Below are 14,930 nucleotides of genomic sequence, written 5' to 3'. Positions count from 1 at the left end.
AAACTAATCGCACGGAGAGTTTAATTTTCACAAAAAGCTCTAATCGCATGGAGAGCTTAATTTTCACAAAGAGTTCTAATCGCATGGAGAGCTTAAATTTCACAAAAAGCTCTAATCGCATGGAGAGCTTAATTTTCACAAAAAGCTCTATTCGCACGGAAAGCTAAATTTTCACAAAAAAGCTCTTAATCGCACGGAGAGCTTAATTTTCACAAAAAGCTCTAATCGCACGGAGAGCTTAATTTTCACAAAAAGCTCTATTCGCACGGAGAGCTTAATTTTCACAAAAAACTAATCGCACGGAGAGTTTAATTTTCACAAAAAGCTCTAATCGCATGGAGAGCTTAATTTTCACAAAGAGTTCTAATCGCATGGAGAGCTTAATTTTCACAAAAAGCTCTATTCGCACGGAAAGCTAAATTTTCACAAAAAAGCTCTAATCGCACGGAGAGCTTAATTTTCACAAAAAACTAATCGCACGGAAAGCTTAATTTTCACAAAAAGCTCTTATCACACGGTGAGCTTAAATTTCACAAAAAGCTCTAATCGCATGGAGAGCTTAATTTTCACAAAAAGCTCTAATCGCACGGAGAGCTTAATTTTCATTAAAAGCTCTAATCGAACGGAAAGCTTAATATTCACTAATAAAAATAACTGCGTTAAAAACAACCGACTTCAAAAACGGAAAAGTAAGAAATAAAAAAGATTTGACATTATTATTTACTATATTATTAAAAAGGTTTGATGTCGGTGCACGGGCTGTTCGGCACCAACTTCAAACCTTTTTAATAAATAGCACATCCATACTAATATTATAAATGCGAAAGTAACTCTGTCTGTCTGTTACTCAATCACGCCTTAACTACTGAACCAATTTGCATGAAATTTGGTATAGAGATAATATTTTGATACCCGAGAAAGGACATAGGCCACTTTTTATTGCGAAATATGTACCACGGGCGAAGCCGGGGCGGACCGCTAGTTGTTATATATTTGTTATTTATATGATATGACATTATCACAGACATTATTATTTTCATCAGGGTATTTTAGTTCAAGCCTGTTCAAGCAGATCAAAGATCTCAGGTGTCGTAGAATTTTTGTTTTTTTTAGATGACAGTTTCCTCACGATATTTCCTTAATAATATAATACGGCTACAAAATTTGTGATCCAATCCTACAGTTGTTACGTAAATACTTATATAGAACCACAGACTAATAATAATATACTACGTATACAAAATATAGAACCATGTCCAGAGTATTTAGTAGGTACCTATTATACTACGATTACGAAAATGTATTTGCATATTATTTTCTGCCAGGCGCTAAAAGTTTGTGCTGTGTGATATAGGCAGAGCTTTTTTCATCAGAAATTACAGCGTTGCTAATTTTATACAATAAATGACTAAAGACCATATTATAGGTACTCTTGTGAGATGGGCATAATTCTGTTTATATTGGTCGATTTTCTTAACACCAAAATGGTATTAGTCGCAAGGAAATTGTATAATTTCGTCGTTTACAAACGACGTCGTCACTTCACAAACGCTCGCCATTTTATATTAGGTATGACGAGAATTCGGAATCTGCCCCCCTAGACAAGTGGTTTTCTATTAGCGTAAAGTTTAATAGAATAGATTAAGGTGATGAATTAATTTTTCTAACATTTACGGCCCTTTTTAAACCTTCGTAATTTTTATATTATTAAAGTTGTCGTGATGAAAATTCTTGACAAGAAAGTTCAATAGTAACACAATACGTCTACCGTTTTAGAAACATGATTCCATGATATTTTCTCGATAGAAAAAAAATACAAAGTTCTCATTGTTATTTTTTTTTAATCTCTGGCATCTTCAAAATAACAAACGTAAAGTTACGACCTTTTGGATATTAACTATAAAATATACAACCTATACGTCTACCGTGTTAGAATTTTGAAATATGCGATGGTTTTGAAATAAACAAGAAATACTTGAAATTAGCGCCTGACCAGCCAATATAGCGAGAGCCGCCCTGTACCTTCCTACCCCGATCGCTGCACGAGTCATTCCCGCTACGGCCGTCACACGGGGAACTTGTGTCGCTTGCGCAATCGTAAAAAAGGGTGACAACACGATAAGACAAAATGAGACAAATGGGGACAATAAAGAAAATAAGAAGAAGAAACATAAAGGTTGGAGGAAAAAGAATGCTTACAATTGGAACAAATTAATGAAGTAAGTTGGTTTTATTTTAAATTTGATGATAATTGTATTATAGACGATGTTTGATATGTACCCCTGTTTTAAGTACATAACGAATGTGTAAGATTTTTTCATTTATAGCATAAATAATCTTTTCAGAAATCCGGAATCCAGAAGGAAAATAAACCCACTGATTGTTCACAATGTGAACCCACTCCTTTGTAAGTACCTTTATTCAGTCAAAAATGTATGTTATCAACGCTCTACTGGTTTTATCGCATGATTCCATTTTTAGCAAAAAGCAACAAAGTGCGAAGAAATAAAAAATCATGGTGAACTTAGTGGAAGTATGGTGGACGTAATATGGAATTATGGAACAGGAGCTCGTTGGAGTAGTATTATATTTTAAAAAAATACGAAAAAACAAGAATTTCTTAGTAGGTGGTAGATAAGTATGTTGTATAAAGAATTTGATGTTGATATTTATTTCATTTATACTTACTACACCTGTGCGGGAAATTGCTTAGTACTAAAACAGGTTTATATTCATATTTACATAGTAATGTGAGTTTTCATTTCGAAAAATTTTGTGTAAGTATATTAAATTGAGTTCCTGGGTGATCTGGAAACACAATTGGGCCCGGAGGATGGCGCTGCAGTCACTCCTCCTAATCACATGAACCGATTTGGATGAATATTTGTGTGCACATTTCATTGTTGTGGGATGATTGGTTGATTCGTTTTCACATTAGCTAATATTATGTATTTTTGTTGTTAGAAAGTAAACTTAATTTAATGTTTATAATACATTATTATTGGTATAAATAAGCCAGTGTTCGTCTCACATTGCTGTACCTGCCTACCTATCCTACCAGGGCCTAACTTTGTTCTGGCTATTTTATTTTGATTATTTGTAATGAATAATTACAATTATAATAGAGTGCAAAAAATAAATACATGCGTCAATATATTTTGTGTTTTTTTTAAACAATTTTTTTATTTAAAAAAATATCATTCCGACCGCGGCTTTGCCCGCGTGGAATTAGGTTATATCGTGAATCCTGTTTTATCCCACAGAAGTGTTCAGTTCGGATAAAAAGTATCCTTTGTGTAAATCCAGGCAATTAGCTATATTTTATCAAAATTGGTAATGTAGTCTTGACGTGATTAAGTAACAACTAACAAAAAAATATACAAATTAACATCCAAAGTTTCGCATCAGTTTTACTGTATTAGCGATATCTTCCACTCTTGACTTTGACTGAGAAGAATTAGGGTTTATAACTTCTTTCAGAAATAGTACCTTTCATTTCTGGGCATGATGTAATATCTACGTCAGCATCAAATTCTATCTAAATCAATTCAGTAGTCCGCGTAATTAGGTACCATTTCATTTTTTCAGAGTAACAATATTTTTTGTTATTTTAAAGATTATTTATAACCTGTATTATTTTGTAATAAAGTAAACATTACGAAATAATAATAATTAATAATTATTAATAATGTCTAAGTAGTTGTTAAAAAGAAGATAATTTTGTGTTTATAAGCAAGAAAATAAAACCAAAAAATCAACAATTAAATATATGTATAACAATATTATAACTGTATGACGACTCCATACATGTTTGTCCCGAGTCGACCAGCGGCAGCGCGGCGAGTATGCAAGAATGACTTCGCGCACACCCGCGTTCGCGATAGCGAGCTATTAGACTCCGCCCGCCAAGCAGTAGATTTTTTTTTGTGTATCGTCTTAAGAATGTATGAGATTGACGTAAGCTGGAGATACGTTTATCGCCACTTGTCTAGGGGGGCAGAGTTTTTATTTGACTCGAGGGTGCGTAACGTTAGGTATGTATCATTTCTGTAAAGCTTTAAAATATATATTTACTCGCATAGACGAGTTCAAAGAAAAAAGTACGTTCCTATGTACGTAAGTACCTAAGTAGTACCTATGTATTTTTTTACGTGTTAAGAATGTCTTTTATTATACTAAGGCAGCTCTATTGTTACTTGACGTTTTCTACCAGAAAAGAGACTAGTAAAAGAAAACTAAATAAACTTTTGAAGTCTCTTCATGAAAATGTTATCGCATGCAACGGAATTATTAAATAAAACACATATTGTATGTCGCAAATTTATTCTTAAATAAACTTTTGATAACATTCAACATTTAGTGAACAAACAATTTTTCGCATATTATATCTAATATAAGCATTTATCATCACATTTTAATATGAGATTTTATATTCCCAGCATATTAATTATAATAACTTAACAAATAATTTAAGTATATCTATAGAAATGCTAAGTAATTAAGTAACTCGTGTAATTCATTTTTTTATAGTCTACAAAAATTATATGAAATGTATGTCATGCCAATAAAAAAATAAGCATCTGCCATATCACTTGCACCTTCAAAAATAGTTTATATTAAATTTCAAACCAGAGAATTAAAAAAGTAAATTTTTATATTTTTTTTATTGGCATGTTACAAAAGTGTATAAATCCGTCAATAGCTATAGAATGTTCTGTCCTTATCACACAAATCTCATTTAGAACCTACATGAGCGAAACAATAAATTTATTTAGGCGTCTTACAGTGTGAATTATGATTTTGATACTTTAATGTAATTTATATTTATTCATATAAAGGATGAGTTTAGTATTATTCTATGTTAAAGTTGTATTCGTAAAAACTACACATGTAACTATGAAGGAATGATTATGTGCTTCTGCTATTTCATACCATTATGTTTTTATGGACAAGCACCAATTTTTAAATTAAGTATATTAACACAAAAGCTCATAAAAATTTTGGATTAAATAATATTTTTAATTTATAATAAACTTACTATTTTAAACATAAAAGTACTAATCCATAAGAATTCATTTAAATTTATTTAAAAAAAAACAGTCAGCATCTTCCATGTTTTTAACCGACTTTAAAAAAAGTCATTTTCAATGAAGGAATCTATATTTATTTTAGATATTAAATAATATTTAATTTATTAAATTAAATTACAAAACGTAACATTTGCTTAATTTGCATTTTTTCGTTTTTTTTTAAAGTCTAGACTCTAGACAATGTTATACTTGCACAGGTTTTTTTGGAACATACCCTTGTATTCTGGAATATTCCTGCCTTTAAATAGCATACAACACAGTTACTTAACGTACGTAACGTACTTTTAAACTAATCTCACTCCGTAGTCAATTCTGCTAAAATATATATTACCTTCTCAGTTACATTTTCATTCACTATAGAATATTCCAGAATACAAATTACAATCGCTATAGAATGTTCAAGGATCATACTGTTTTTGCTTGCCTATATTATAATATTAAGTGTGTCCGGATTCACTTCACTTGGTTTGTAAACACATAATTCTTTTGTGATGGTTTTACACACAGCCAATACGCGAACATTCTAAAATCTTCCCGAAAATTCTAGAACATGCTAATGCAAATAAATGCATGTAAGGTATTTTAAAATTTTACGCAATATTCCAGATCGTTCGATAACATTGTACAACATTCCGTAACGTTCTAGAACATTCGAGAACATATTACACTATTCTAGAATGTTCGAGAACATTGTACCACATTCCATAACGTTCTTGAACACTCGATAATATTGTATAATGTCCATAACATTAAATAATGTTCGAGAACGTTATACAACGTTCCATAACATTCTTAAACATTGTAAAACGTTCTATTACATTCTAGAACGTTCGAGGACATTATTTAATGTTCCATTACATTCTACAACATTATAGAACATTCCATAATATTCTAGAACATTCGAGAACATTATACAACGTTTCCATATCGTTCTAGAACGTTCGAGAACATTCTAGAATGTTCTATTTCTGTTCTCCCACGGTAGCTTTACACACATAACCCTTGAGCGCTAGAACACCGCGACATTTAATATGCACTTGGTATCGAGCACACCAGTCTAGGTTGTTGCAACCGATGCCTGCGTCTGTTAGCGTTTTTACTGCCGCTACTGATAGTAGATCTGTAATTGATAAAAACGTGATAGTAAGAAATTTCAATTTTTAGTGTTCGGAAAATGTAGTATACAGTATGAATGTAACGTATGTACTATATTTCCAGAAAAAAAATGGTTAATTTGCTACAAAAATATAGATAGTCTATGTCTCTATGGCAATAATAACGTATGATTAGAGAGCGCAAGCGAGCGTGGCACGCTGTCGCTAGTCTACAATGACGTATATATAACATTAAAATGAAAAATTGGTTATCTGTAAAGTCGGTTTACTGGCGATAGTTGAACGTGACAACGTCTTAAGGCCGATTGTGCTTCTTTGTTGCTCGTTCCGCGCTCTCGCTTGCACTTCAAGCCTTACGGAACGCCTCAGAGCGAGGTAACGCCGCATGAGTCATGTTGTTTCGTGCGTGCAGCTGGCTATATCGAATTATAAGACGTTGTCACGTCAAAAATACCAAAGAAAGGAAAAATAGCACAAGAAACTGAAACTATGTATTAAAAATTACATTCATTTAAAAAAAAAACATTTACAAAACAAAAATCTCACCTGGCGGATCAGCATGCGTCAGCAATTGAACATCATTCGCCTTACAGAAAGCATGTAGAGACGGCGGGACCACACAGCACGAAGCGAGATTGATCTGCGCTATGGAAGGCTTGACCGCGGCCCACGCGTGCAGTTTGTACAGACAACCACCGCCTACGTCAGCCACGCCCAGTTGCTGGACACGCCCTTATGGTCCGAATAAATTAGTCAAATTAGCGAAAATAAAATAAATTTGACCCCCCCCCCCCCCGTGAAGTTCCTTAAGGTTGGACCGTACAAAATATTATAGGAAATACTTTAAAGGAAATTTTATGTACAAAATTTTCCTAGAAGTAACCATAATGCTATTTGTGTCAGCTCACCTCCCGCTCTTGAGGACTTTTGATATGATCATCTGGACATATCAAAGAATAACAGCTGTAGTAATTATTTCCGCTAATGGTCCATTTTCGGCTTAATTTTCTCGGACTATTGTGTACTCAAAAATAAAGCTCATTTTTGACGAGCTAAGTGACGACGCGAGGCTGATCTGCGCTTTGGACAGCTTCACCGCTGCCCGAACAACCAACAATTCCAACCCCAAACAACTGTTTAATGGTGCATTTACACACTGATTGACTTGATCATTTTTATAATTAACTAACTGTGCCCCGCGGTTTTACTCGCATTGCTCCGCTCTTGTTAGTCTTAGCGTGATGATATTCTTTAGAGTATAGCCTATAGCTTTCCTCGATAAATGGGATATCTAACATCGAAATAATTTTTCAAATTGGACCAGTAGTTCCTGAGATTTAAACTTTATTCTACTTTATTTAAGATTGTATTTTAGTAAATATCTATTAATCCATCAGTCCTCGGTATCACAGACACAATAGAAAATCTATTGTGTCGCGCCCCGATCGGGCCTTACGGTGGTCAATGGGTTAAATGATTACCATCTTTCACATAGTCCTCGAGAACGGCCCACAATACTTTGATACCGGGCAGAATAGCTTCACATTTCTTGGCATCTGACTCACTGTCCGCCTCCATTTCTGTACTCGGAATGCGTCCTGTAACATCAAGAAAAAGACAAACTAAATAAACAATAAACTCAATATAAATAACAATAAAAAAGGCTGTTTTTATATGAATAGAATTGATTTGGCGCCTTTCCGTTAAAATTGAAATAATTAAAAAATTAAACTAATTTGTGACAAAGTAAATGTGATTATCATTAATCGACAGAAATATCTGTAACTTTTCTAATATTCTAATTAGTAATTAATAAATTAGAATATTAGAAAAGTTACATGGAGTATAAAAATATGACATGTGTTTTTTGCATGAAGCGATATTTATATCTCAAGATTTAACTATCATCAAGAATCAAGGCCTCCTGGCGGGATCACGGGTGGTCGAGTTGGTCAGGCGTCGCTTCGGAATGGCGGAAAGACGCGGGTTCGAATCCCGCCTCGTGATTGAAGTTTTTCTATTATTTAATAAAATTATATTTCCGCCTCCTTCTATATTTTCCCGATACATTTTTAGCAGTATTATTATGGAATATAACAGAACAGAAAAGCATAAACTATAAATATAGGTACAGAGGATAAGAAAAATAATTCTCTTACCTCTGAAGTATCGTATCAAATAATGCAAGATCTGTATTGGACATCGCGTCACGAAATGCCAAATTTTGGACAGTATTCGTTCACCTCGACCATGAGCAATGGGCACTAAGGATAAAACGAAAAACCTTCCAATCTCTTTTTAATAGGCTTCTATTAATAGTATAACAGACATTTATTTAATCGCTACATATTAAAGAAACGTTCATTGCCGATTTGTGGAATCAAAATTTTTTTTTAAGCAGATATTTATTATTTATGATAGACTAAACTTTGTAGAAATAAAATTAGGTAAAGTTTAAGTATTTTATCGATTTCTTTACCTGTAAAATTGTTGAAATAACTTTAGTATGACCAAAAATTCCTAGGTAGAGTTTTGGAGGCCTTGATTCTGTAGCTGACAAAACCTTCTAAATCTTAAAACAATAACAATAAGGCAAAGCATTTTTTCAATATTTTTTTTAAAACTATCATTTCAATTTACTCACCGACATTACTGCCCAGAGAAATGGGAGATGCTTTAGTAAACGCGTTCTTCACGGTGTCGTCACGCGTGTCTTCCTTATGTGTGATATCAGGATTATAGGACAGTATGACGTTTTCAATAAACTCCGTTCGTAGCGCGGTGAACACTGAAATTAAAAAAAAATATTTGAATTAAATGTTCTATAAGAAAATTGGACGGTGGTCGCTCTTAGAGATGAATAGCCCATATTCAAATTGAGCTTTAAATAACTGAGGTAAAAAATATTCTCTTATAAAAAAAATAAGAGGATACATATTTCAATCATTCAGAGTTCAGACTATATAACTAAATCAGATCGTCTTAAGAATTGCAGATCGAGAGATTAATTAATTAGCACCTAATTTCTAACATTAAATGCAATATAAAATATACAAAGTACAAACAGGTCTTTATTTTGACGTATTTTTCAGGTTTTTTGTATAACCTCTTTTTTGCTGCATTAAGCAACTGGAATCTTGGAAGTATCGCTAATGTTCTGTTCAACTAAAACTGGCCAGTACATATTATGTAGGTACTTGAGCAATATAAGCTGTTCAAAGAAACTTAGACCTTTCAATCCAATGCAATCTCTTAACAACTATTAATATTTATAAATAGAAATGAATGCAAAATTGGTCTCATTTTCATAAAAAAATGTATTTTAAGATATTGCTCATATAGTGGTTTGTGAAGACTTAAATTAATAAACATCTATAAATTAATTAATATACAAAATACTAACAAATCAAATTATAAATACTTTATGTATTTTAATTGAACATTTTTATGAACAAAGAACATATAATTCAACATAATGACTTATTCAAGGTACAATATGTACACTGTACGTCTAATTATGCAAGATGAATTGCTGGCTTCATTCATAACAATTAATTACTGTAATCTAGATTCTAGAATCTGCTGCATTGATGATAACATAGGCGAAAAATGGATTGATATATCAATCAGAGATGGGCAAAACGGGATCAAGATTGATTATTAATTTCGGGCATTAGTGGTTAGAATCGACTTTAGATAGATAGGTCTCAGGTCCAGGTAAAATAAAATGATGATGTAAGTATCTTTTACAATTTAACTTTTGACAGATAACACCCAGGTTGAAACAGGGTAAATGAATAATATTTGTAAGTATTTTTTTACGATTTCATGAAGGATTTCACTCAAAAACTTTCTACCAATTTAAAAAGAGATGAAGTACAAAGCAAATATTTTATTTATTTTGTAATGTAGATTAACCCGGGCGAAGCCAATTTAAGCAGGTAATTAATAGATTAAACACTAAAAGAAATTTCTTTATTAATCATTACGTAAACAAAACGGAAGACAGTATTATAAAATAACACAGCCACTCACCATTCTCCAAGCACTCAATCAATGCAGCCGTACTATCCTCATTGATGAATATCTTCACACCAATCTTCAGATTCTTGCGTTCCTCCTCTGCCATTTTATTTTGAACGTCATCATGCTGTCGGGTGATATTCACCACGGCTTCTGATGCCTTTGACGTCGATAGAACCATATAGTTCTCCGATGGTGCCTTCGACTCTGTTGTACCGTTTTGCATCGGCTGGCCGTTCTGTGTCCCCCATTCTGATAGTGTTAGCTTGATGCTTTCTGTAAGCTAGAATGCGAAAATCGTAATTATAATTTAAAAAGAGTGTGTGCTGAGCACAAGTGTCAGAAGAACTTCTTTGGCAAGATTCATATATACCAAAATCGTCGCCTTTCGTTACGTGACGTTATTGCTATGATGCGACCTTGAAACTTTATTCTCAACGTGCTTATTGAAGTTTAATTCAAAAACTTGAAAACATCTCAATACAACGCAACATTATTCTTTCAATTTCAATTCACTAACAAGAAAATCCGGCTCGAAGGACCAAGATGCAGGAGTTGTTGTGATATAAAATATTTGCTTTTATCTATAATCTTTAATCACGCACTAATTAATGACAGATTATTTAATGATAGGAATGATTGATATGATATGGCCGATTTATTTTGGAAGGTCATTTTTTTGCTTGACTTCTCAAAGAGGTTATTTCAAAACGGAATAGAAGTTATGTCTTTTTTTACAGTTCCTTAAAAGCCAGTACATAATATTGCGGCATTTATTATTAAACTGTAAAATCTATTTTAAGGAATTTTTCAAATTGGACCAGCAGATCCTGAGATCAGTGCTTCCAATTAAACTTAAAAACTTGACATAAAACTACTCCTAACATATAATTCTTTTTAAGTTATACAATAAATGTAAGTTGGTATGTTAATCACACTAGTAAGATTAAGTAAATAAATCTATAATCATTAGCACCACCCATATAAGTGATTACCTATACACTATAAATAACTTATCTTTGCTTTTTGTATTATGTATCAGTACTTGTCGATAGATTATACAGAAGTACCTTACGACTTCCTTGTTATGATAATACGATACCTCAAATTGTGCAACATGTTCAAAAATCAACAAGGATGCCAAGCATGAAGTATTCAGTATGAATTCAAAGGTTTTATTAGATACTAGCTTCCGCCCGCGACTCCGTCCGCGCGGATGTCGGTCTTCGCGTGGATGGTCTCCGTTTTGATTAACTCTGACAATGACATCTTATAAATATCTATTGGACCCAAATACGGCTAGGCCTATAATAATACGCAACGTGTGTTCGCGGTTCTACAGAACAACGTCTATGGATAAAACTGAAAAATTAAGATTAATTTTTTTTCTACGTATTTTTCCAGGATAAAAAGTATCCTATTTTACGCCCAGGATAATAAGGTATAATTATACCAAGTTTCATCGAAATCGAACCGTTAGTTTTCACGTGATGTCTTCACATACAGACAGACAGACAAAAAATTTTTTAATCACATATTTGGGTTTGGTATCGATCCAGTAACACCCCCTGCTATTTATTTTTTCAATATTTTCAATGTACAGAATTGACCCTTCTACAGATTTATTATATGTATAGATTACCTAAGTTTCTTGTGCCAAATAGGGTAGTTTTATTTTCCATTCATTTAGTATTCAAAGTAGATGTTTGAAGTGATGTCCTCATCATGCAATACAATGACAAGCTCGGTAATTAAAGCAAAAAAAGAACTAAAACCTTTCATAATAAATGTATGGGTTATTTTTATCTCATACTAAATGTATGAGAGTTGAAGTTTAATTTAACATTTTTGGATATTTCTGATTATATTTTTAAATTTATATTTTTGCCATTTTACTCATTAGCTAAAGTACTTTTTATATCAGTTTAAAGTTTTTTGATATATGTAATAGTTACGGAGTAATCACCTGTGCACACCTAACAATTACACCCTGATATGTAATATCTTTCTAATTATAATAAAAATGATTCACCAAATGTGTTACTAAGGTTAAATCTTGAGAAGGGCTTGACAAATTCTACTTTATTTAAACATCTTTGTTAAGGCACAAGTAAGGTGAATTCAAAATTTACCCAGTTATTTGCTGATAAATCATTTCCTGTAGTTTATATGGATATACTTAACTCAATCCTTTGAACACATAGATAATCTAGAACCGTTCAAATTTATGCTAGTCATTCACTGTATACATTTTAATATACTATAATAGATACATGAGCACACTTTGTAAATATGTGTCATTATTATTAGTTCTTGATATGTGGATTAACTATGAAAAGAGGTGTTAATAATAAGATTGAAACCAATTTTTTTTTAAATCTCATGTTATTAGTGTAAGCATGACATTTTTAAGCATGATTCACGATACACCATGCTGGGGAAATAGCTTACCGCCCGCGGCTTCGCCCGCTTTGTCTAAGCCTAAATTTATATACTAAAACCTTCCTCTTGAATTACTCTATCTATTAAAAAAAAAACCGCATCAAAATCCGTTGCAAAGTTTTAAAGATTTAAGCATACAAAGGGATATATGGACAGAGGAAGCGACTTTGTTTTATACAATGAAGTGATTACAGGGACACGACCCATCACAACACACCACGGCAATTTAACATAATGCAATTTTTTATCCCATTCATTTTTTATTATAATACTTACTGTCCCCGCAAAGATTCTTCTGCATTACTCTTATCATTTAGGTGTACGAAAAATACATTTCTGATTCTGTATGCAGATTGAATGTAGAGTCAAATAGAAAATTAAGTTTTAATATTAATTTTATTAAACGCATTTCACATTAAAAGCAGTGGTGACTCAGTGGTGAGACCTCGGACTTTGAATCGATAAGTCTGGGGTTCGAAACCGGAGGAGCACGCAGGAAATAAATTAATTTTAAGCTATTGCATAGCTTCTATCGCGGGCTTGAGCGCGGGGACCGAACCCACTCTGATGGGCACGGAGGTGTGGCTTGAAGGCATAGCATGCAATAGCTTTACCGCGGCAGTCCCCGAGTGCCACACGTCTTTTTAAATTTATCTACGCATGTTGTAACATCACCACACCTCAAACGGTAAAAGAAAACATCGTGAGGAAACCGACATGTATCGGCCAACCCGCACTTGGCCAGTGTGGTGGATTATGGCCTGTATCCTCATAGGAGGCCCGTGTCCCAGCAGTGGGAATGTATGTGAGCTGATGATGATGATGATTTCACATTGTATTGTCTTTTTAAAATCATTTTTTACATTTATAAAAAAGTTTCAGAATTTGACAGTTTACTACTTTTACTTGTAAATTATTATTAGCTAATAAAATGCTGAAATTAAGTACATAATAAAGAGTTTCTATTTCTATTTGACTTTCGAGACTTTCAATTTGTTGATAGATAAAGTTAGTGCTTGACTATAAACCGCAAAGCAGACTTTTGAAAAAAAAAAACAATATATTTTTTATAGATAACAACAATATATAAAGGCCTTTTTAAGTTCTGAATAAATAAAAGTAATTCACTGCGTCCGTTTAGATTATATATAAAAATATTTGCTTTGTTTGTTGATAACCTCATCTAGGACTAGGACTGAAACTGGGTTAAAAAAATAAAACCTTGAACTTTTTTCTAACTGTCATATGCCAATCAATTATCATTGTGTTTATGTCATAGTTCATTAATTAATTATATTCTTTATCAAACAATATTTTTTTATGTCTTCACACAGATTGCGAATATTAAACTAGATTTTGAGTGTTATAATTTGGTTATTGGTTTCTGTAAAACACGATTTAGTTGATTGAAATTAATCAGTTAGCTCACCTCTTCAGTTACATTTTGCCCAGCCTTTTTCTTGATATCAATGAGGTTTAACACATTACCAGTGTTTATTGTCACTTTTGAAGCACTTTTTAACATTTTTATCAAATAAACTTAATACGTTTTAACTCAATACTTGACGCTGTTATTCCTACACAACCGTTTGAAACAGAATACACTGAAATACTAATTTATTCGCTCATTTATATCACATAGATCTTAACTGCTGAAGTAACAATAATTTATCAACTGTTTATGTTATACATGATTCATTATAACGCAGTGTGACGAAATAGATAGTGCCTTTGGCCTTGACTATTCTACATTATAATTTACCAGTTGTAATCGGACTTAGTAGACATGACTTTTAAATTTTAAAATGTTTGAAAAATTCAAGGAAATTAGATAGGTACCTACAGACCTACTGTCAAATGTCAATTAATTATTGACAGCGTGAAGTGGAAGAAGAATACAGATATTATGTACTACTCAGACTACAGATTAAATTTCTTATTATTTTTTTTCGTAGAAGGCAAATGTTACACGTGAGGTACACACTAGACTAGCCTCACGATTATAATATTTTATATTATATTCTTTTATTCTTCTTTCAGTTACATGAAAGTCCGATTAGTAGGAATTACCTACTGTAACCTGAAATATCATTGATTTTAACAAAAGTAAATATTCTATAATAATAGAAAAATAAACGAAGACCAAATAACACACATTTCATTAAAAAACTGACTTTATTTTATCTTTTGCTTTATAAGGAGATTTTTTTATGGGAAAAAGAAGTTTTACCTCTATATGCTTAAGTTCTATCTTTTAGGT

At 32.4% G+C, this 14,930-nt stretch overlaps 2 protein-coding genes across 2 annotated transcripts; one reads left to right on the top strand and one right to left on the bottom strand.

Annotated features, from left to right (window-relative positions):
* The first annotated feature begins 1,484 nt into the window (after nt 1-1,484).
* On the top strand, nt 1,485-3,154 carry LOC149897522 (uncharacterized). Its single transcript, XM_090116518.1, has 4 exons — nt 1,485-1,569; nt 1,997-2,219; nt 2,346-2,407; nt 2,482-3,154. Exons 1-4 carry the CDS (start codon nt 1,485-1,487, stop codon nt 2,520-2,522), a joined length of 411 nt encoding a protein of 136 aa, XP_089972644.1. The 3' UTR covers nt 2,523-3,154.
* A 2,140-nt stretch (nt 3,155-5,294) lies between these two features.
* Nucleotides 5,295-14,498, bottom strand: Gclm (Glutamate-cysteine ligase modifier subunit). The gene is made up of 6 exons (XM_090116306.1): nt 14,100-14,498; nt 10,241-10,511; nt 8,850-8,993; nt 7,687-7,803; nt 6,752-6,937; nt 5,295-6,210 (listed from the first exon to the last, which is right to left on the bottom strand). Exons 1-6 carry the CDS (start codon nt 14,193-14,195, stop codon nt 6,053-6,055), a joined length of 972 nt encoding a protein of 323 aa, XP_089972432.1. The 5' UTR covers nt 14,196-14,498; the 3' UTR covers nt 5,295-6,052.
* Between the last annotated feature and the right edge of the window lie 432 nt (nt 14,499-14,930).

This window comes from Colias eurytheme, chromosome 25 (assembly GCF_061535395.1).
Source record: "Colias eurytheme isolate Ceu_HAF_F1 chromosome 25, ilColEury1 Martin Lab GWU primary, whole genome shotgun sequence".
Lineage (NCBI taxonomy): Eukaryota > Metazoa > Arthropoda > Insecta > Lepidoptera > Pieridae > Colias > Colias eurytheme.
Note: the sequence above shows the minus strand (reverse complement) of the source record. Positions and strands in the feature narration are given on the sequence as shown.